Source organism: Crinia signifera, chromosome 2 (assembly GCF_055691185.1).
Source record: "Crinia signifera chromosome 2, ASM5569118v1, whole genome shotgun sequence".
NCBI classification, from domain to species: Eukaryota; Metazoa; Chordata; class Amphibia; order Anura; family Myobatrachidae; genus Crinia; species Crinia signifera.
This window is the reverse complement of record NC_139218.1, coordinates 26,896,413-26,919,425: the sequence shown is the minus strand read 5'-3', so window position 1 is coordinate 26,919,425 and position 23,013 is coordinate 26,896,413. Positions and strand designations below refer to the sequence as shown.

The window sequence follows — 23,013 nt, the reverse complement described above, 5'->3', positions numbered from 1 at the left end:
GGACCGGCTAAGCTTGGTATCTGGGCAGGGACCAGTTATGCTGCATGGTGAGCTGGTTGAAACTGGTTATACTGTGCACCAGATTGGGATAAGCTGGGTTTACTGACTGGGACCATTAGTCCTGGCTGGAGCTGGTCTTTGGAAGCTGGCTGGGACTGGTACTACTGTAGAGCATAAACAGGTACTGATCAAGATGATCAGTAGCTAGTGTTTCAGGAAATCATTTTATCCCCCTGCCTGTGATGTGATTGGAGGAAAGGATCAGCTGCCTAGGTGCTGGTGTACCACTTCAGTGGTATCAGCTGACCCAGTCCAGGATGGCAATGCTCAGCGGATAGAGTAGGTGGGCCACACAGGGGGAACACCACTGGTGGAGACTGCAGCATGGACACAGAACCATCATGGAGTATTCGAGGGGACATGGAAGCTCCGGAACCTGCCTGAGGAGACCAGCACAGAGGTAGGGAAGTGGGGACACACTCCCAGGACCTGACACACACTTCCTACCTGGCATATACAGTGGTATATTTAACGGTACAATTATTGAATATACTTTCCTTGCAGCCGCCACTGACAGAATCACTATGAAAAAAGTGGTGCCATCATTTTCCCCGGAAATATGTCAATGCACAGTATGAGATTGCACAGGTTTATTTAATTACCAGCATGGTGACACAAATGAACCTTTATACAGTATGTATGGTCCCCTGCTGGGATAATTACAGGATCTGTGCAGATGCCATGTGAGGAGAAGGCGTCAGATGGATTTTTCTCCTAATGTTTACTTTTTGTTTTTAAGAAAATGGAGATGCAGTTGAAATCCAGACGGTCGGAATCTCGACGGTCAAAATCCAGATGCCGAAATCCCGACCGCTAAAATCCCAGCACTTTTTCCCTCTATGGGTGTCCACGACACCCATAGAGGGAGAATAATTAAATGTAATAATTTAATTAAGTGGCGAGCGCAGCAAGCCCGCAAGGGGGGGCGATCCACGCCCCCCCCCCCATGTCAGGATTTCGGCGGTTGGGATTCCGGCGTTGGGATTTTGACCGCCGGGATTCCGACCGCCGGGATTCCGACCGCCAGGATTTCGTACCAATCCCAAGAAAATTATTTTCTTACTGCCCAGGATCGCACTGTAATATGCAATCCTAATGTCCAGATGTATGTCCCTGCAGATGCATCGTTAACAAACCCCCCCCCCCCTGTCTGTCAACTATGCATGCAGCTCAAGCTGACTACAGTATATTGTCAGTGACTGCATACCCAGCAACGGGCACACAGTAGTACTCAGAATAATTAAAGCCACACTAGCCCCACAGGCTCATAAAGGGTCAGGAGCTGGGCTTGGCGATTTTGATTCCTAACAAAAATGAATAATGTTTCTGTAAATCACATTTGTTAGATGACAGTTACCTATAAAATATTTTACAGCTGTGTATATATACGTAAACCTTTCAACAAATTAAGTAATAGAAACAATATTGGTGGTATCAATGAAGTTATACTGATGATAGACTATAATTTGCCAGTGTGAGTCTTCAGAGGAGACGCGTGCCTATATTATATTTAATTGGATTATTCAAATGTGAAATGTGCATAAGGTGCTGTATAATGAGTGATGCTACGGCATTTAATAGGGAGATTATGATATGTACGTATTTGATATTTTAGTCAAGACTCTAAAAATAAAACATTATATTAACAGAGATCGCAATGAGTGAAAAATATATGTGGGTCCAAGAGACCCCTTACTTCTACTCCACTATTTCTGGGTCCTATCAGAAGAGGGAGCCCAGGGCAGGCAGCAGTTGGAACATTGCTGGGTGTGGGGTTGGTTGGCAGCTTGAGTAGAGCTGGAGGCAGGTAGCAGTTGGGGTAGAGGTGGTAAGGGTAGACAGCAGGTGGTTCAGAGCTGGAGGTTGAGGCAGGGAGAAGTTGAAGATGGGAAGGGGGTAGAGGGCTACTGGCATACGGCAGTTGGGGTTAGGAAAGGATAAATAAGGGTAGATAGTAGTTGTGGTAGTACTTGGGGGTAAATAGGGGAAAAGGGCAGATAGCAGCTGGGGAAAGAAGGTGGTTTTGGGCAGGAAGTATTAGGGTCAGTGTTGCCGGCAGGAAGGGGGTTAGGGTAGAAAGCAACTGTGGTAGTACAGGAAAAGATTTAGAGGCAGGCAGGACTGGGGCTAAAAAACAGCTAAGGGTAGATGGCATGTCTTGAGGTAGTACTAGGGGTAGGGAAGGAGTAAGGGTAGAGAGCAACTGGTACAAGGGTGGGGTTAATAGCAGGAAGTGCTGGTGGGAGGGAGCGAGTAAGTGCATATAGCAGCTTAGGCAAGGGGGTGGTTTAAAGACAGGAAGTACTATGGACAGTGCTGGGGTAGGGAGGGGGTAAGGGAACTGTATATAGGCAGTACTGAAGCAAGTAAACAAGTAGAAGGATAGAGGCAGGCAGTGCTGGGGGTAGGGGCAGATATAATTTGGGGCCAGGTAGATGTTAAGGGCAGGCTGTACTATAGGCAGTGCTAGGGGGAAATATAGGGTAGGGGTAGATAGCTGGGGCTAGAAGATTTTTAGGGGCAGACAGCACTGGGGGTAGGGAGGGGTTAGTGGTACCCAGCAGTTGGGGCAGTTGTAAGGCATGGAGGGGGTTAAAAGCAGGCAGTACTAGGGCAGAAGTTTTTACCTCCTTCTCCCTGCTGAAACCCCATGGCCATGTCACCACATCTGACATACCACTGTCTGCTACTGCTGCACCGGAGAGTCACAGGGTGGCTGGTGGGGAAGGTATGCAGAGCGCTAGGAGTTGCTGCTAGAGACCTGGAGGATTTAAATAGAGCGTCAAGCTGTGCTGGAGGGCAGGAAGAGAAGGAGGAAGACACTGCAGGCTTCGATTGGCTGGAGCAGAGGTGTAACGACCATTGGTGCAGCAAGTGCATTGCACCGGTGCCCGTGAGGACTAAGGGGCCCACTGTTGCAACCCACTGCTGTGTGGCCTATTGTGAACTTGGGTTGGTGTTAAGGAGGGGGGTCCAAATTATATTCTTGCACCTGGGCCAACCACTCACAAGTTCCACCACTGGGCTGGAGACACTACAGGCAGTGATTGGCTAGGGCGCTGGGGCACACAGCCAGATCGTAGAGCGTCCTGTGGGAGCCGCTCGTCTTCAAAAAGTTTCCCTTATACAAAAAGTTGGGAAACTTTTTGTTTAACATTCTATCAGCCATTGTGGAAATCAATGTACAAAAAAAAAAATAGGTACTTGTGTATATTGGTGGCGCCCCTGATGTCCGTCGTACGATGAACGTATCGCATCGCATCGCATGCCATGTACCCGATGGCATGCGATGCGATGCGACGTGATTTTGACCCACTATACGATTTAAAATCGTATAAGCACCCTAAAGGGTGCTTTTGAGCACCCTAATGGGTGCTTACAATGTTAAATGCACCCCCACGCCACCCCCCCACTATAAACGTGAACCCGAAGCGTGGCGAGCGCAGCGAGCCCGCGAGAGGCAGCGGTACGCGTCCTACGACCTTTTCATACCCCCACTATCCACGTCGGCGTGGAGTCGAGAATAGAATAGTGTGACGAGCGCAGCGAGCCACCGTGCCCGAAGCGTGGCGAGCGCAGCGAGCCCCGCGAGGGGACGCGGATACCTTCACAGGTAAATGCGTCCCTTCGCGGGCTTCACAGGTATCCGCTGCGCTCGCCACGCTTCGGGCTCGGTGGCTCGCTGCTCTCGCCACACTATTCTATTCTCAACTCCACGCCGACGTGGATAGTGGGGGTATAAAAAAGGTCGCAGGACGCGTACCGCCGCCCCTCGCGGGCTCGCTGCGCTCGCCACGCTTCGGGTTCACGTTTATAGTGGGGGGGGGGGGTGTCGTGGGGGTGCATTTAACATTGTAAGCACCCATTAGGGTGCTTAACATTGTATAAGCACCCATTATGGTGCTTATACAATGTTTAATCGCATCGCATCGCATCGTATGGCATTGTATGCCATGTACAATGGCATACAATTTCAAAATTGTATGCCATCGTGCAGTATCGTATGAGATCGCGTCGCATCGCATACCATCGTATGCGTTATGGTATGCGATGGGCGCCGCCAAAATACACAAGTACCAAAAAATATTAATGGGAAATCATTTATGGACATTAACGGAGGTCTGAAATGTAACAGTAGTCTTAGAGGAATCTCGACAGTCTATGGCGATGTCCACCGTACAGATAGAGCCATCCTCATCTAGCCCTTTAATAGGATGAAGTGAGCCAGAGCTGTCGGACTTAATGCTCTGCTGATCCCCTACTGTATTGTTCTATGTATTGTATTGCAGCTGAGAACAATAGGCCTTGGTCAGCCATGGCTATCCAGAGAAGGCGAGCTGAAGAAGGCTCCATCTGTAGGTCAACAGTGCGAATGCCGACATTTTGACACACACCTTAATATAACTGGCACACTGAGCCTAGTCACATTGTAACTGACAGATTGCCGACCCTGTCGTACAAAATCCCAGACACATGTCTTAGTCCTGCTGTACATTTATTTGGCTATTACACGGACTATAAATAAGAGTGGCAGGCATTAATCTCTGGGCTGGGAAAATAAATACTACGTACAAATTTGATTGATTCATTCAAACATTCCAGCTATGACACCAATTCACCAGGGACACCACACCTAGCTGGGAGAAGAAGTCACCTGCTAATGACTATTTATATCCTATGGATCTTAGTCATGCAACTATGCCGCAGCGGTGACTTATCAAAGCCTAGATTTTAGTGTAATTATGGTACTATAAGGAAGCAAAACGTACGGCCCCCTCTAACAAAGAGAAGCACCCCCACACTCCCCTGCCCTTGTGCACGGCTGGGAATGCGCACGTAGCTGTGCACACAGGGAGGGGGGGATAATTCACTATTAGATGATTTTCCCCTTGCTCGCAGCACTGAGCGCTGAGTTTGGAGGCCATCGGGCGGGAAGGCCACTGACATCATCAGCAGCCTCCATCTCCACACGCCCTTGGACGCGGCGAGTGAGTTGTGACTCCCTCGCCACTTCGAAGACCATGCGGAGAAGGAGACGGCTGAGGGTGTCAGTGGCCAGATGGCCAGGAAATGCCCAGAAAATGATGACGCCCTGGGAGCAGCGAGCAAAGGCTAGATCGAGATGGCAGCTGTCAGTATTCCTGCGTCGACATCCTGAATCGCTTGAAATGCCAGTCTTCGGCAGGCAGTCGCAATGCCGGTGTTGGGCTGCTGAACGCCGACATACTGACCACCGATTATTAGGAAGGAGATTGAGGAAATATATCTGAGACATCTTATAACAGGCAGTCGGAATGCCGACGTTGGGCTGCTGAACGCCGACATACTGACCATCGATTATTAGGAAGACAGCTTAGTATGAGTAACAGGTGTGTGGTCTGATTATGCAGAAATGCTCTACAGTACGTGGATTAGACATTCGTAGACAAGGGCAGTGTCATAATGTCACAGCAGATCATCTGATAACAATTCTAGGTTGTGTGACCTGTATCAGATCCTGGGAGAGATGTACTAAGCCACAGGTTCTCAAAGTCGGTCCTCAGGACCCCACACAGTGCATGTTTGGTAGGTCTCCTCACAGAATCAAGTGAAATAATTAGCTCCACCTACAATGTGTCAGTGAGTATTGAGCGACTAGAATTCAGATTTAGAATACGAAACATGGGTTTTAGATTTCTCCTGAAAATGGACAGAAAAAAGCTACAATAATGTCAGTTGTGAAATGCAAAACCCAGAATTTGGCATTTAAAATCTGAATTCTGAACTGCAGAATATTCGATCTGGCATTCGGTTCAGATCCTGACTGGGTTTTGATACTGATACACGAAATTTGGCTGAGTGCGGCTTTCTAGAGAACCAAACTGCCCCTCTCTAGTTACTGTGCGTCAGGATAATAATATGAGATTGACATTGGGTGTAAGTTTACTAAAGCCTCTTAATATGAAATAGTGGTGCTGTTGCTCATAGCAACCAATCATATTCTATCATTTCCATATTTCATTCTAGAAAATTAGAATCTGGTTGATTTCATTTTAGAAATTCCCCCCTCTGAGAGAGAGGGGAACATTTTCAAGGATGGGAGTTCTATGTCACATGGGATGTTGCTATGGGCAACGAAGCAGATACTAATATCTTCCAGATGGTGCTAAATAAATAACAAGTAGATTCTGATTGGTTGCCATAGCAACATCCCATGTAAAATAGAACTCCTTTGAAGCCACTGGATGCAGTTAAAATGCCAGTGATCGAGATCCCGCCCATAAGAATGACAACACTGTCCAGAATCCCTGACAGAATCCCTGGGTTGTGGCAAATATCTGTAACAATGTCCAGGGCGGATTGGCATTTAAACCATTTAAATCCGGCCCGGGAATTTTTTTTAAGCAGCCCGGGGGGGGGGGTTGAAGGTTCTAACGCTACTGGCTGGGGGCGGCGGTGGTAATGCTGCTGACTGAAGGGGGGGGGGGGCGGTGGTAATGCTACTGACCCGGGGGTGGGGGTGGGGGAACGGTACTGACCAGGCCACTTGCTTACAGGCCGCTTCCTGCACCACCATGAGCGAACAGCCCCAGGCGCAGCCTGGTTACACGGTGGCCGCTCAGAGCGACCAGCCGCAGCCTGATTATAAAGATGGGCTGTGGCATTGCCCAAAACAAATATGGCCGCAAGTATCTTCCCCATAGGATGATGTCATCTCTCCAGCGCCGGCCGGCCCTGGTAGCACGGTCGGAGGCCCAGCCAGGGAGGAAAGCAGACAAATCTTGACCAGCCCAAAGGGAAATGGCCCGGTTTCCCGGTGGGCCAATCCGCCCCTGACAATGTCCAGACCACCCATTTGGTCTTATGTTCTAGGTCACCCAGGAAGTGCACAGGGAGAGTTTACCTACTGTCCCCTTTCCAAAAAGCAGAATGGTGACATTTTGCCACATACAGTGTAGCTCCTAAATGAAGCAATCAATAACAATGACAATATAATTCTTCAAATCTGCATAACAAGGGCCTAATTCAAACCTGATCGCTCATCTGCAAATTTACAAATGACTGCGAGTAGTTAGCCGGCACCCAAACAGTGAAAACCCAGCCCCTTTCCAAGTCTGCAACTGAATTGTGGATGGATTGCTAAACACTATTCGCTTTGCAAAATTCTATTACCAACTATAATCTCCCTGAAACTAGTTTTCAAAAGTAGGCAAGTATGTGGTTACCACCCCTAAAGACCCAGGACCATCAATACAATTCTACGGGTCTGCTCCAGAAGCAGCCCCATAGAGGTTGGGGCCAGCGAATGCGCAGTACCAAAGAGGCTATTGTGCATGCGCCGGTCTCGCGACGGGGATTGGGACAAGAAGATGGAGGTGGCGGCAGCGGGGACCAGCAGCGGCAACACCGGATGATAGTAACACATGGAGGGCCAAGTGAATTTGTCAAAATAGGTGTGAAAATTGCCAAACAAACATTTTAATTCATCATAATGACCTGTAATGTTACCTTATATAGGAAATATCATCTTTTTTTACGCAACATTTTTTTATTTGAATTTACATAACAAATGTGATCGACGCCGGCATTTTTAGAGGCTATTTTGCGCATATCTCACAGAGATGTTGGCACTGAAAGGGCTAATAATATATAAATTGGTACTTGTGTATTATAGCGGCGCCCCCGATGTGCATTGCACGATGTTTTCATTGCGTCCCATCGCATGCCATGCGATGCGATGCAACGCGATTTTTGCCCCCTATGCGATGAAAGATCGTATAAGCACCCTAATGGGTGCTTACAATGTGAAATGCACCCCCACGCCACCCCCCCCCACTATAAACGTGAACCCGAAGCGTGGCGAGCGCAGCGAGCCCGCGAGGGGCGGCGGTACGCGTCCTCCGACCTTTTCATACCCCCACTATCCACGTCGGCGTGGAGTTGAGAATAGAAAGTGTGGCGAGCGCAGCGAGCCACCGAGTCCCCTCGCTTCACAGGTATCCGCGTCCCCTCGCGGGGCTCGCTGCGCTCGCCGCGCTTCGGGCTTGGTGGCTCGCTGCGTTCGCCACACTTTCTATTTTCAACTCCACGCCGACGTGGATAGTGGGGGTATGAAAAGGTCGGAGGACGCGTAACGCCGCCCCTAGTGGGCTCGCTCCGCTCGCCACGCTTCGGGTTCACGTTTATAGTGGGGGGGGGTGGGGGGTGGCGTGGGGGTGCATTTCACATTGTAAGCACCCATTAGGGTGCTTATACAATGTTTAATCGCATCGCATTGTATGGCATTGTATGCCATGTACAATGTCATACAATTTTAAAATTGTATGACATTGTACAGTATCGCGCGATATCGCGTTGCATCGCATACCATCGGATGCCTTATGGTATGCGATGCGATGGGCGCCGCCAAAATACACAAGTACCTATAAATTAGTAGGGAAATAAAACAGGCGGATAAAATAAACAGCAAGCAGGTTTGAAATGCTGTTAAATAGATTTGAATAACAGTAATAAATTAGTCCAGAACGTGATACTTGAATGTATCATACAGTATAAGTTGACACGGAGCACCGCCGTCAAATACATTCGAAAAATAAATCAGCGCAGTTGTAACTGTCAACTTAAATCAACTCATTATATAAAATATGTAACACCCTACTAAGACAACTAAAGCCTCTTTTCTCTTTTGTTCTGAGGTCTTTCTGAAAGCTTTTTATTCAACTAGATGATACTGTACTTTCTTTGAAACACTCTTTTGTACTGTACTTTTTGAAGTTTAGAAAGTTACCAGGACAGGAGAACATTCTTGTTACACGTTTGTTGTGTTGACATAAGGTAACACATGAAAACGTGAAATCTTTTTTTGGAAGTTTCGAAATAGCATCAAAACCTAGAATATCTGACTCTTACTTGCAGCTATTATAAGTAGGATTCCCTAGCCTGGACACACCCATAATTAACATGCTATGACGCAGAGCTGTTAGTACACGTGACCTGATTAATAAAACCAACCTGCACAGCAAGCCCTGTACCATTCATTCCTTCAGAGTCCACAAGTGTGGAACACCAGTTGCGAAAAAGGTTACAAGAAACATCTGCAAGGATCTAAACAACCATGGCGTACTTCATCATCCAGCTGATTGCCCTCATTCTGGGACTCATTGGCATGATACTCACCATCGTTGTAACATCCATGACCCAGTGGAGGATATCCTATATGATTGAAGGAATTGCAGGCGACTGTGAAAAGCGCATAGACGGGCAATGGTTAAGCCGCTGGGATGGCTTATGGTTAACCTGCATCACCAAAAACCTCAACGCCATGCAATGCAACAGCTACGAGTCTTTGGTGTCCATTACGACCGACCTAAAAGCCGGCAGAGTGTTGATGGCCTTCGCCATCGTATTGTCAATGCTTGCGTTCATCGTAGCCCTTGTTGGCTTGCTGTGTTTCCGGTGTTGCAGAAGGGCACGGGGAGGCAGGTCTTGTCTACTCCTAACCGCCGGCATCTGTTTCATCCTAGCCGCGATTCTTGTCTTGATCCCAATCGCCTGGACCACCAGCAATATCATCAAAGAAATTACCAACCCGCTTTGTAGGAACAGGATGCGAGTTGAGATTGGAGAGGCGCTTTTCTTGGGGTGGCCTACGATCTTATTCCTTCTGGTTGCAGGAGCCATATTCTGCTGGTTCCACCACTGTGATGAGTGCGACGATGAGAGTGGGTGTAAAACCATCGTCTATTCTTCGCAAACATCCCTGCCAAGGCCAGTGTATGTACCCTGCCAGACGCAAGAGAAAACACCTAGCCAAACCCAGTATTCCAGGAGCCAGTACATCTGACCTGGTCAGTCTAGACTGTCTGAAAAAAATGACTCCATCATAATTTATAATCGGCAAAATACTGACAGGAAACGTAACACTGGAAATCCCAGAGGGAACAGATAAGTCGGAACCAGCAACAAACACCATTCTTGCACTAAAGAAAATAAGACAATGCTAATTTACTGGACAATGGGATTTTGCAGTTTTCAATACGAGCACGGAAGTAGCATTTGATCACCATGTTAAATAATAATTATTTTTATTTTATTAAATATTTAAATTAACTTAAAAAGTTCAATGCACTTTTACAGATTTGCTAGAGCAGGCATACAAATGGTCTGATTTTAATGTTTAATGTTATGTTTAAGCTGTAGCAAGAAATGTCTCAAACATCACTGTTCACAGAATATCTGCTTGTGTTTAAATTTTTAATCTGCAGTTTTGACCGCAGAAGAAATCTGTCTAGGCCTCAGTTTGGTAATAATTCCAAGTGGTTAGCCAATATGTTACCAAGTGTCTTTTTAATGTATTCTGCGACACTTAGCATTGAGTATGGCTGATGCAGTATGTCAAACATTTAAACCAAATCTTAAATCTGCAGATGCATTTAGGATGCTCCATGAGATGTTCCTGGGGTAAAAAGAAGACCGCCTCTCAGTAGAAAAGGGGTAAAAAGAGGACCACCACTAGGTAGAAAAGGGGTAAAAAGAGGACCACCACTAGGTAGAAAAGGGGTAAAAAGAGGACCACCACTAGGTAGAAAAGGGGTAAAAAGAGGACCACCACTAGGTAGAAAATGGGTAAAAAGAGGACCACCACTAGGTAGAAAATGGGTAAAAAGAGGACCACCACTAGGAGGAAAAGCGGTAAAAAGAGGACCACCACTAGGTAGAAAAGGGGTAAAAAGAGGACCACCACTAGGTAGAAAATGGGTAAAAAGAGGACCACCACTAGGAGGAAAAGCGGTAAAAAGAGGACCACCACTAGGTAGAAAAGGGGTAAAAAGAGGACCACCACTAGGTAGAAAAGGGGTAAAAATAGGACCACCATAGGTAGAAAAGGTGTAAAAATAGGACCACCACTAGGTAGAAAAGGGGTAAAAAGAGGACTACCACTAGGTAGAAAAGGGGTAAAAAGATCTGTGATTATGCATTACAGGACTGCTGCAATCTATGCTCTGATCATGAGTCTGGAAATTGTGCCAGGTATGTTGTTGTTACTACAGTACCTGGAAACAAAGATTATACTTTGCTGGCTATGCAAATTTGGGGAATACATCCGCCTGATAAGCGCTGATGCATTTTCCTACTGACCTTTCCTGGTATGTGTGACTGCTTGTCCAATTAACCTGAATAGCATAGTCGGTTTACTAACTCTTTCACATTCCTGGACACATGTTTACTGATGAATGATAGGCATACATGGTTATTACCTGTGTTTTAGGTATGCAATCAATTATAGCTTAACTGCATCTTGTCGTTTACATACTGAAATGTACTGTAGTCCCAGGTTATAGGTGCAATTTTTGCATTTAATACAGTACTGTATATGTGTACAGTACTGTACATGGGAAATGGCGCTAAGAGCGGCAACATTTTTGTTTGCACTTTCTTTTTAATTTATTGAATAGTTTTCCCACCGACAGATTAATTTAATGTTTTGGTTTTATATGCCTTCATAAAATGTTTGCTTAATACGTTAATTTTTCTTACAAGGCACCTTCTGCGCTTTTCATCCACGTGTGTATATTATCAGGCAGTGCAGTTAACTCTACCGGGTACATTGTTATGTACAGAGTACAGCAGAGATGTGTACCGTCCTTGGTAACGGTTCCCAACTCTACCTGATGATATCAAACAAGGCTGAAAGATAGGATAACGCAATGGCTGCTAACACATCTGGCTTGGTGGAAGAGCAAAAGTATTTTTAATTCTTAGGGCCAGAGTCAGCTACTGTAATAGTATTAACTCTAATGTTTCCGAACTAATGGAACATTGCATTACAAAGTAAATAGATTCTGGTTCTACAAGACTGAACGATTTTGATAGTGTTATTACAAAAAAAAAAAATTAAATATTTCAGTCAATATTTTTTTTGTTGAAACTGACATATCTATGAATGTAGTTTTTGATTTGTCATTGCACAAGTGTATTTATTAAGTTTGTTTAACTTTGTTTTGATTTCTTTTAATAAAGTGGTTTAAATACATATTTTGGTCAATTGCTTCTTGACGTTCTAAGTTGGTCAAATATGCAAAGACAATAACGTGAGTAACACATTGGAGACACGGGGGCAGATGTAATACAGCCCGTGTTTGCCAAAGGAGCAGGATGCCGGCCGATCTTGGACGTTTATTTAAAGCGGCAAGACATGGTTTTGCCTAACGAGTGATTGCCGGGTTAAAAAAACGTCCAAGATCGTCTGTCATCCCACACCTCCGACAAACTCAAACCGTATTACAAAAATGCCCCAGGGGGGCTAATTGTAATGGCGAATGAGTTTCCGTAGGGGCGTGACACCGTATTTTTTTTAATGCGGCGATCATTAACAAGGCAAAACCAGGTTAGTTTTGCCTTGCTAATGATTGTTACTTTAAAAATACAATCTAAAGGTGGCCATACACACGCAGATTTATCTTCAGATCTGGCTGGTTGGAACAAAAACATGGTTATGGATGAGAGCACATGACAGTTGACCATTTGCTTGGAAATGCTGGAGAACTGACAAACTGTCACTTATCCATAACCATGTTTTTGTTCAAACTAGCCAGATCTGAAGATAAATCTTACTAGTGTATGGGCACCTTAACTCACACTTCTGGCAACTTGACGGCTATTATCAAAAGCTGATTTAATAATTATAATAATTACTTCCAGCATTATTATAATTATTATTATTGTTGTTATTATTATAGTTCTTCTATTATGTGACCTTTGTTTATGCGTCTTAAGTTCCACACTTCATACTGTAATGAGACTACATGGAAGAACACATTACTTGACCTGAAAAATAAGCTTGTTGGGAAACTAGGACATCTAATTTGTTAAGTCTACCACCTAGTGGATATTTGATGCATCTGTTTTATATGAAATACATTTAGTAAAAATATAGATTATGCTCTCCTGCTCTCTTGCAACAGTAATTTAAGTTGCATGTAAGGAACCGGGGATGTCACCTAAATGGCGGTAGCTTTAAATATACAAGATGTGAGAGTGTGGTGACTTAGATTAATTAGTAGGAGCCATCAAGAGCAAATCCAATGGGGTGATCTTGGGATCAAGAATAAGGATCAAGGATAAATTAATGAACACTGCAGGGTGTGTGTGTGTGTGTGTGTGTGTGTGTGTGTGTGGGGGGGGGTCGGATTGGACTGCACACCCTATCCCAGAAGTATATGGGCCATCTGACCCCTTGAGCCACCCGGGACCGTGCATAGAACCCAAGGGGGACATCAAACACATCTGATTTGGGCCAATTTCTCAGCCCGATCCGTCGGATCTGGTAAAATCGACCCAAATGGGACAAGTGTATGTGCACCTTAAATACTAAGAACCCTGGTGATCAGAACAATTATAATTTTTGCTCCAAAAATTATACATCCACCTACCACGGCCATGTGACCTCACCAGGTAGGTCCTTAGCATTCCCAAGTTCAAGTGAAGAACGCAGGACACCCTGGGCCAGCACATCCCAACCACCTCATACTAGAAGGCCATACCATTGATTAATTTTTATGATCGATTAGAGTGAAAATCATAACTATGATTGAACCATTGATGATTTTCCTTTGCACATACAACACCCAGCTGTAACCATTGGGACTACACCATAAGATATCGGTGGCCTCCCACAATACAGTCACCATTGGTAATCATCGATGGTTGAAAGCCAACCTCAAAACACTACCTTCAAATCATTTGGTCATCGAAACGTAAAGCAAAAGGTTTGATTTACTCTGTGATACTGAAATGAATTTCGCTTTGCAGCAGATGTGTGAGGTTAAATCGCTAATCACCTGGTATTTCCTTCTCTGGAGATCCTGGACTGCAATATATGTCAGCTGGATCTCTGCTCATATTGTAGCATAACGCCTGTATTATTTCTTTTTTATGTCTTATTATTTAATCATCAGATTTATACAGATACATTTCCAGTTTCTCTTGTTTCTGACATCTTTCCTTCCTATTCTAGTCATTAACTGCAGGTTACTTCCCGACATATATGACCCATATATTGTTTAATGTGCAGCTTGTAAAGAATAATGACGGCTGACTCTGTATAAGATATGATGTCTGTGCAGAGCTGGATTTTCTTGTACCATGTCTGACAGTGATTTCAGAATAGAAAATCCTGTATGGTATCTATGTTCCCATGGTGACCATCTATCAATAACAACAACACACATGGCAGTTAGAAGCTGATTGGCTGGTGTTTTATCTCCATTATCTCTCCCTCTAAGGTCCACATGTATCAAGCTTCAAAAAGTGATAAAATAGAGAGTGATAAACAACCAGCCAATCATCTCCTACCTGTCATTTCTCAAACCCAGTCTGTAACATGACAGGTAAGAGCTGATTGGCTGGTTGTTTATCTGTCTCGACTTTATCACTTTTTGAAGCTTGATACTGTACATCTGGCCCTTTGGCTTAGTTGCTTGTTGTGATGGATCGCATGCAACCCTGCTCCCCACCCAGCCGGGAAGGAGGTCCGAGGGCGTGATATGGGCCGATTTGATGGCCTGATTCGTCGGAATCAGTCTAGCATATGGGGGCCTTTACTGTGATGCCTCTGTACTGTAGTCACACCTAGATTCAAACAATGACTCAGAGACAGTTGACATGTATGTAGTACACACAGTAGACTGTATATCTGGGTTGCCTACATTTGTGCTGCCAGTTCTTTGAGGCAGGGAGGGTGGGGATGCTGACGAGGTGGAGAAAGGGCTGTGATGGGGGGTGGAGCTACAGAGGTATGACTAGTTTGGGGGCATGTCCAGCGTGATCGCATCCTCGTGACCACATACCCTGCCGTGCAATGCCGGTATTTCAGCCATTGCACAGTGGTGGGCGGGGCTACAATGGTACGATTTGCGTCATTTGGTCCCACGGACCCCAGCCGAGGGGAGAAGGTTCGTGGGAGATGGGCCGGTGCTAGAGGGGGGGGGGGGGGGGGGCGCCCCGGCAATCAATTACTTACCCGCTCCAGGGGGGCTGCCTTCCGGGTCCAGTGATGCGGCGCACGGTGCTGGGACTTTCCGGGGGGCTTGCCATGCGATGCGGTGCTGGCCACCGGGACTCTCCCCAGGGAGGGGAGGGGAGGTGGGGTGTCCATCTCTGTGACGTTCCAGGAGGGGGGGTGGTGTTGCCGAGCGATGCAGCGCTGGCCGCTGCGACTCTCCCCAGGGAGGGGAGGGGGTGTCTGGCGCCGTGGGAGGGGGTGTCTGTGCTGGCGGGGGATGCGAGTCGCAGCAATGCAACGCTCCCCAGGGAGGTGACGGCTTGCTGGGTGATGCGGCACGGGGGGACCAGCTCCAAACTGCCCTCCAGCGGCCGGCACCCTAGGCAAATGCCTAAGGCTGCCTAGTGGTGGCGCCGGCCCTGACCCTGACTGTAGATCACAGCTGGGCCCACAGAGCCCTTGGCCCTGATGTTAGGTGCCCCCCCTGCTTTCCCAATGATAATGCTACTTACACTCTCCTACGTAGCTTCTCATTCCTGCCTAGTCTTGCAGAAAATAATGGGTTATTACCAGGGAAGCGACCAAGAATCCTGCTACTTCTTGTTATTGACAGGCTGTCACAGAACCCTGGGAGAAGCTACTGTATATAAACCTTCGAAGTGACTTCATCTCTTTTTTATCTCCCTTGTCCACCTCCACTGTCTCTCACACCCATTTGTGTCTCTGCCTCTGCTAAATACTTGTCAGTCACTTTATTTATGGTAGTAACTAAATATAGTGGAGGCAGCCATTTTGTGTGATTCCATACTTAGCCTATCAATTCCAATGAAACCAGTAAAATCAATGAGGCATGAGGCACTATGAAAATATAGGTAGTTTTGGTGGCACAGGTAAATTTGTTACCCGACTTCTTTATCTCTCTCTACACAATGGACCTCTACTGACCAATTTCACTTTAGCACTGACCGATAAGTGTCTAGGAGAGATACAGTGATGTAAAGATCAAATGGACATTATGATCATGTAGAGGTTGCCCATAGCAACCAATTAAATCAGGTAAAGTGCAGGATGTATTAACAATACGAAATACATCCTGGAAAATATCGCAACGGTACTAATCTCATATGATTAACATATGTGACCAGTATCGCAAAGGTGATAAGGCGAAAAGAGCTGACATTTGCGAAGCTGCCGTCGCCAGGTGAGAGGGTCCCCGCGGGTCTCCCTCACCTCCTATGTCCGGGAGCCTCCTGCTGATGCTATCTGCACTGCAGTGACTCCTGGGCTCCTCCTCCTCACTGCATCCGGAGAAGGTCACCGTGTCCATGGAGCACACCAGCGGGCTGCCCAAACACGAGGTGAGGGGGGGCGGGGGGGGCAGCGCAGGTGGGGCAGCGGGAGTCGGAAATATGCCCATGTCTTTAGGGTAATGCCAGAAAAAAAGCTGACATTATACTCCTCACAGAGAATTTGGCGGCCGGTGTATCATACATATTAACGCTTTGAGTGCCAAGTGAATTTGTCAGAATAGGTGTGAAAATTGCCAAACAAACATTTCTATCCATCAAAATGACCTGTAAAGTTACCTTATATAGGAAATATTACCATTTTTTTTTTTTTTTACACAACATTTTTTATTTGAATTTATATATCAAATGTGAGCGACGCTGGCATTTGTTAACAGATATTTTGCACATTGGCACTCAAAGGGTGCGTGTTTTTTTTTTTTTGCAGTTTTCATTTGATACATATCCCAAATGAGAAAGGACCTTTTTTTCTGTTAAAACTCTAGATACAGGGCTTTTCTCACATTGTAAATACTACAGACCTCTTAATGAATTTTTTTTATTATTATTATTATTATTCTTATTATCTCTTATATATTTGGCTACATCTGTCACTCAAAGTGTGTCTGACTCTCTAACGCTGGGTGGAGCCTCTGACTCACATGACTGACTCACATGACAGAGAACCAGCCCAGTGAGACACCCTCTGCCTCCCCATGTTACCCAGCAAAGACACAGCTACTCACCAGACACACCAGGTGAGCGCCCCCCGCCGCCCCCCCTCCAGCGATTCGCGGCACACCCCCTCCTGCGATTTGCCCCCCGCCGCCCCCCCTCCCGCAATTCGCGGCACCCCCCCCCCCACGATTTGCGGCAACCCCAGCCCCCACGACCCCCCCTCCAGCGATTCGGGGCACCCCCCCCCCCGTGACCCCCTCCTCCCGCGATTCGCGGCAGCCCGCCCCCGCGCCCCCCCTTCCGCGATTCGCTGCAATCCCCCGCGCCCATCCCCCCTGCACACCCACGACCCTCCCGCGATTACCGGCTGTGGTCGACGATGAAATTAGTTGACATGAGTTTTTGAAGATTTATTTTTCAATTTAAGATTGTTTTCATATTCATTCTCATGTGTCGACATGGTCACCAATGAAGTGCCACACTTATGTCAACATTTATTGTGTTTGCGGCACCCCAGCGACCCCCTCCCGCAATTCGCGTTCCCCCCCCCCGCGCGATTCGCGTCACCCACCCCCCACGACCCCCCTCCCACAATTCGCAGCACCCCCTGTGACACCCCCCCCCCCGCAATTCGCAGACCCCCCCCCCCTCCCCCCCCCCCCCCCCATTAACGGCAACCCCACGATTAAATGGTACATGCAAAACACTGACATGGGTATGGTTGACAATGAAATAGGTTGACATGAGTTTTTGAAGATTTATTTTTCACTTTTTGAATGTTTTCTTATTCATTCTCATGTGTCGACATGGACACCAATGAAGTGCCACACTTATGTCAACATTTACATGTGTTGACCTTTCTGTGTTGATTTTTTCTTGTGGTGATTCCCGGCACCCCCCCGCGACCCCCCTCCCGCGATTCGCAGCACACCCCCCGCAATTCGCGGCACCCCCCGCAACTCCCGCGATTCGCAGCCCCACCCGTGACACCCCCCTCCTGCGATTCGCGGCACCCTGCGACCCCCCCTCCCACGATTCGCGCCAACCCCCCCGGGCCCCCCCTCCCGCGGTTCGCGTTACCCCTCGCAACTTGCTCTGTAAGCGCTTTTTAATTAAACAAAACAATACACACCCCCTTCCAAATCATATGCTCTCTATTTAACACATTTCACCTATAACTCAAGTTGCAATACAGGCCATCTTTCATACAATTCTAACCATCTTTCTCATATACAAATGTTCACAAATTAAGGGGGCGCAGCCCCTTACGATGGTGTGAAGAGCGCCCGTAGGGCGCGATGAATCACCTAGTTATTCAATATTTGTATTTATGTACTTTCATGTCAAAGGCCAAATGTTATGTAATGTGCCTGTGCTTGCGACCAGAGGTTGGTGTATATGCAAACCTGACAATTAGCTATATTATCCCAGCTTCTCTGACAGTGGCCCCCCTGTACGTACCCATGGAGAAGGATAACGTGGATGGAGATACGTACTGTACCTGTCAATCAGCTGCTATCTGCAACATTACAGGCTATTGGCCAAATGTATTAAGACTTAACAAGTGATAAACTGGGGAGTGATAAAGTACCAGCCAATCAGCTCCCAACAGCCATTTTTCAATCCAAGCCTGTAACATGACAGTTGGGAGCTGATTGGCTGGTACTTTATCACCCTTCGCTATATCACTTGTTAAGGCTTAATACATTTGGCGCACTGGAGGAGATGCATTAAGCCTGGCATAGAGATAAAGTGGAGATAACGCCCCAGCCAATCAACTATGTTTGAAAAATGGCAGTTGGGAGTTGATTGGCGGGTGCATTATCACCTTCCACTTTATCTCTTCACCAGGCTCTTAACGCATCTGCCCCACTGTTTGCAAAATGACAGCAGCTGATTGGTCGGTAGTTTATCTCTCTCTCTGAGTTTAGTACATAAACCCCAATGTCCGATCTCCTCACTGTAAAAGTAATGCAGTACTTAGGGCCGCCGACAGGGGGTTGCTGTGGGTACAGCTATTCCGGGCCCCGGCCTCTGGAGGGGCCCGGGCAGCTGCCCACAGTGGCACAGCGCCACCCCGCACCCACATAACGCCTCCCCCACCCAGACATGCACAATACACAGTGCAGCCTGCAGATTGCCGAGCCTAGGATACAGAGGGGCTCGGCGCTCTGCAGGCTGCACTGTGCAGTGTGCGCTCCCGACCGTCCGTGAAAGAGGGAGATGCCGCGCAACCGCTGCTGGTAAGTAATGGTAATTGGGGGGGGGGGGGGGAGATAGGCGGGGTGCGTGCATGCTGGTGGGTGGGTGTGCCACTGTGCCAACATTTCTAGTGGCGGCCCTGGCAGTTCGCATCCCTGATTTATTTCTGCTGACCAATCACCTGCTACCTCGTAATACTGTATCACTGGTCAATGTCACAGCCTGACACCTACAAACAGCATCCATGTGCCCGGATTAATTGCACCCTTTGCTTATGGGAGCAATAACACATTCTTTGCATGTGATCAGCGGATACAGTGAGTACAGTAATGGGAAGGGACTGTAATCCTATAAACACATCAGATGCCGTAGAGATGAGCACTGCCACAGCTTGCCAACACATGTCACTGAGCCTAGTGTTACACACACACATTTCGTTCTCCATGATTCTTATGGAACTTCAAAAGAGTTTCCCACTTAATTTAAATAGGTTGCCCAATAAACTTGTTCCCATTTATAGTGCTTATAGTCAATAAGTCGACCCCTTATGGCATGCATGTCCAAACTGTGGCCCTCCAGCCGTTCGGAAACTACACATCCCAGCATGCCCTGCCAATAGCAAAATTGTGGCAAGGCATGATGGGACTTGTAGTTTCACAACAGCTGGATGGCCACAGTTTGGACATGCCTGCCTTATGGTCAACATGCAAAAGGTCAACTGGGTCAAAAGGTAAACAGAGAAAAGGTCAGCCGTGTCTAAGGTTGACAGGTACAAAAGTTTGACTGGGTTAAAAGATGTGATGAGGAGCAACACCAACTAACATTGAGTCAGTTAGGAATGGCAGTTGGTGGCAGTTGCTGTACCTCCTCTATTGGAATTTTGAACGGCACTGCCGCCTCACCTCTGGAACCTCCCCTGGTCAAAACAATTTTGTTTTCACCAAAATTTGTCCATTTCACAACTTGTGACCACAATTAGTGGAAATGTGGTTGCTCGCCTCACTTCGGGCATGGTTGCTTGCACAACTACCACTACGCTCCAAAAGTTGTCCACATGGAAGATAAATGAAGTAAACGTTTTAAAAAAAAGGAATAAAGCATGTCCACTATTTGTTGGTCAACAATTGCATACTTGCCTATTCTCCCAGAATGGGAGGCTCCTGAAAACGAGTGACGCAATTCGTGGCCCCTGAAAAGTTTAAAAGTCTCCTGAATCCTCCATACCTGCAGAGACATGTGCTCAGGGGAGGGGGCGGGACTAAAATGTAACAAATTGTGTAATTTCCCATAATTTTAGCCCCACCCCCTTTTTTGCAGACCTGCGAATCATGGCATTTGATGAAACAGGGGTGGGGATTGATGACATCAACATCCACCACTGCCCTGAACTGCAAATCCGCATCTTATCTCTGGCTTATCCTGGCCCATCTGACCCAAGTCTCTGTCAAAAACGTATACCCCTTTTACCAGTGGCGGAACTCCCGGAGGCAATGGAGTAATCTGCCGCCGGGCGCCAGGCTTAAAGGGGGCACTGGCTCTATTGCCTCCGATGTTCCCCCCCTAGCCTTGTGTGCGGCGTGCATCCCCGTGTGCGCAGTGTTTGGGCGGGCGGGAGACCCCCCCTCCCCCGTGCATGCAGTGTTCCAGGTGGGAAGCCCCCCTCCCCCGTAGCCCTGTGCTGCGTGCAATCAGGCGGGCGATCCCCCCTCCCCCGTAGCCCTGTGCGGCATGCAATCAGGCGGGCGATCCCCCCTCCCCCGTAGCCCTGTGCGGCATGCATTCGGGCGGGCGACCCACCCCCCTCCCCCGTACCCGTGCGTGTAGTGTTGCAGGTGGGCAGCCCCCCTCCCCGTTTGCAGGTGGGCAGCCCCCCCGCAGCTCCCCGTTCACTTGTGTGTAGGGGCCGCATTGCCGCTCCTCCCTGCCGCCTGGCAGCGCGACAGAAGTCGCATGAAGAGGACTGAGCCATCAGTGTCACTGTCAGTGACAAGGAGCCGGGAGGTCGCGCCGCGGAGACAGCCCACCTCACACAGCCAGTGTGCATGTGAGGTGACTGTCAAGAAAGAGCCGGCAGCTGGGTGAGAGATGCTGCAGCGCAGGAGGGTGAGTCTATGTCACCCTGACATCCTTTCTTTGTCTTTCTCCATAATTCATTCTTTATATTTCTTTTCTCTCTCCCCCCCCCCTCCCCCCCTCTCTCTAGCTTTGTGTGTGTGTGCTGGGGGGGGGGCACCAACTTTAGTCTTGCCTCCGGGCTTCTTCATCAAATTTACGCCACTGCCTTTTACATCAAAATCCCGTGTCCAATTAGGGATTTGGAACACATTTACTAACTTGGTCAGACCTCATTCACAGCACTGCTCCAACGTGTGTAACCTGGGTCCTTTCCGTATCTGACCCTGGTAGCTACCTTGGTCATTGGATTCCAGGATTTTTGTCTGTGGCCCTTTTTCATGGAGCTACGACCCAGCTTGACATGGCAATAATCTGGATTAATGCCTCAGTGGAAAAGGAGTACAAGTTCACCTACAGCCACAACACAGCACAATGGGCCTTATTCTGGTTCACTCTCAGAGGCAAATTCCTTCTCAAATGGACAAAACCATGTGCACTGCAGGAGGGGCTTGTGCAGAGAGAGTTAGATTTGGGTGGGGATTTACTTCAAATTGAGATCTATATTGCAGTATAAAAATAAAGCAGCCAGTACTGAACTTTTTAATCAGTGGCAGAAAATGAAGCTCGTTGCCCAAAGACAAATACGGAACAGAAATATTACAGACCCTCCAACATGACCCATTCCATTAGACACTAGGGGTGACATTCTATGGGATGAGATAAATGCGCGTTTTTTTTATCGCACCACTTCACACTTTTTCAATTCGCAAGATTGCCCCGTTTTTCGCATATTTAATGAGATGCGAAAAACGGGCCAAATAGTGCGAATAGGTGCGAGGTGGTGCGATGTCTTTAGTCCTGAAAATGTGCGATTTTCATGTCTGAAAATCGCACGTTTGCAGGAAAGCGCCAAAAAAAAAAAAAACGAGCGCGGGGTCCCCCGCCCGAGCATAACCAGCCCCGGGCTCATTGAGCCGGTGCTGGTGACATAAAATCAGGGTCCCCGACAAATAGGGGTCCCCTTGATTTAATGAAACCAGCACCAGGCTCAAGGTCCGGCGCTGGTTCCCAAAATACGGGGGACAAAATGACTAGGGGTCCCCCGTATTTTAAGAACCAGCACCGGACCCAACCAGCCAGCGGGGTAATGCCACAGCCGGGGGACACTTATTATATAAGGTCCCGCGGCCAAAGCATTATCCCCGTGGCTGGTCAGCATGGGCAGGGGTCCTGGGGAAGTGGGGACCCCCCAATGAAGGGGTCCCCCCCTCCAGGACTTACCAGCCCATGCTGATAGTCCGGGGCTGTCCCCGATGCCTCTGGGCGGTGGGCATCGGGCTGATGCATTGTGTAAAAAAAAGCAGAAAAACTATTGTTTTCCACCCTGCGAACTATGAGTCCCAGCAAGCCTCCCCCGCATGCTGGGACTTGGAGAACCACAAGTCCCAGCATGCGGGGCATTAAAGGGCCCGCTGGCACTTGTAGTTCAACAGTACAAAAAATAGTGAAATAACACACACACTGACACCCTGAAAAATAAAAGTTTAATACACACATACCACACACATACTGATACTTACCTACCTTGAGCCCGTAGGTCGGTCCCTGGATCCTGGGTCCGGCATCCGGGTCTCCAGGGCAGAAGAGTCCGGTTCCGGGGCCTTGGTCCTGGTTCCGGGGCTTGTCCTG

At 47.7% G+C, this 23,013-nt stretch overlaps 1 protein-coding gene across 1 annotated transcript; it reads left to right on the top strand.

Moving 5' to 3' along the window:
- Positions 1 to 9,154: 9,154 nt before the first annotated feature.
- On the top strand, positions 9,155 to 9,883 carry LOC146058381 (claudin-8-like). Its single transcript, XM_083170665.1, has one exon. It carries the CDS (start codon positions 9,155 to 9,157, stop codon positions 9,881 to 9,883), a length of 729 nt encoding a protein of 242 aa, XP_083026791.1.
- Positions 9,884 to 23,013: the final 13,130 nt, after the last annotated feature.

Excerpts from the sequence above, each read along its gene's own strand:
- LOC146058381 (XM_083170665.1), top strand. The coding sequence starts at position 9,155 with ATGGCGTACTTCATCATCCAGCTGATTGCCCTCATTCTGGGACTCATT.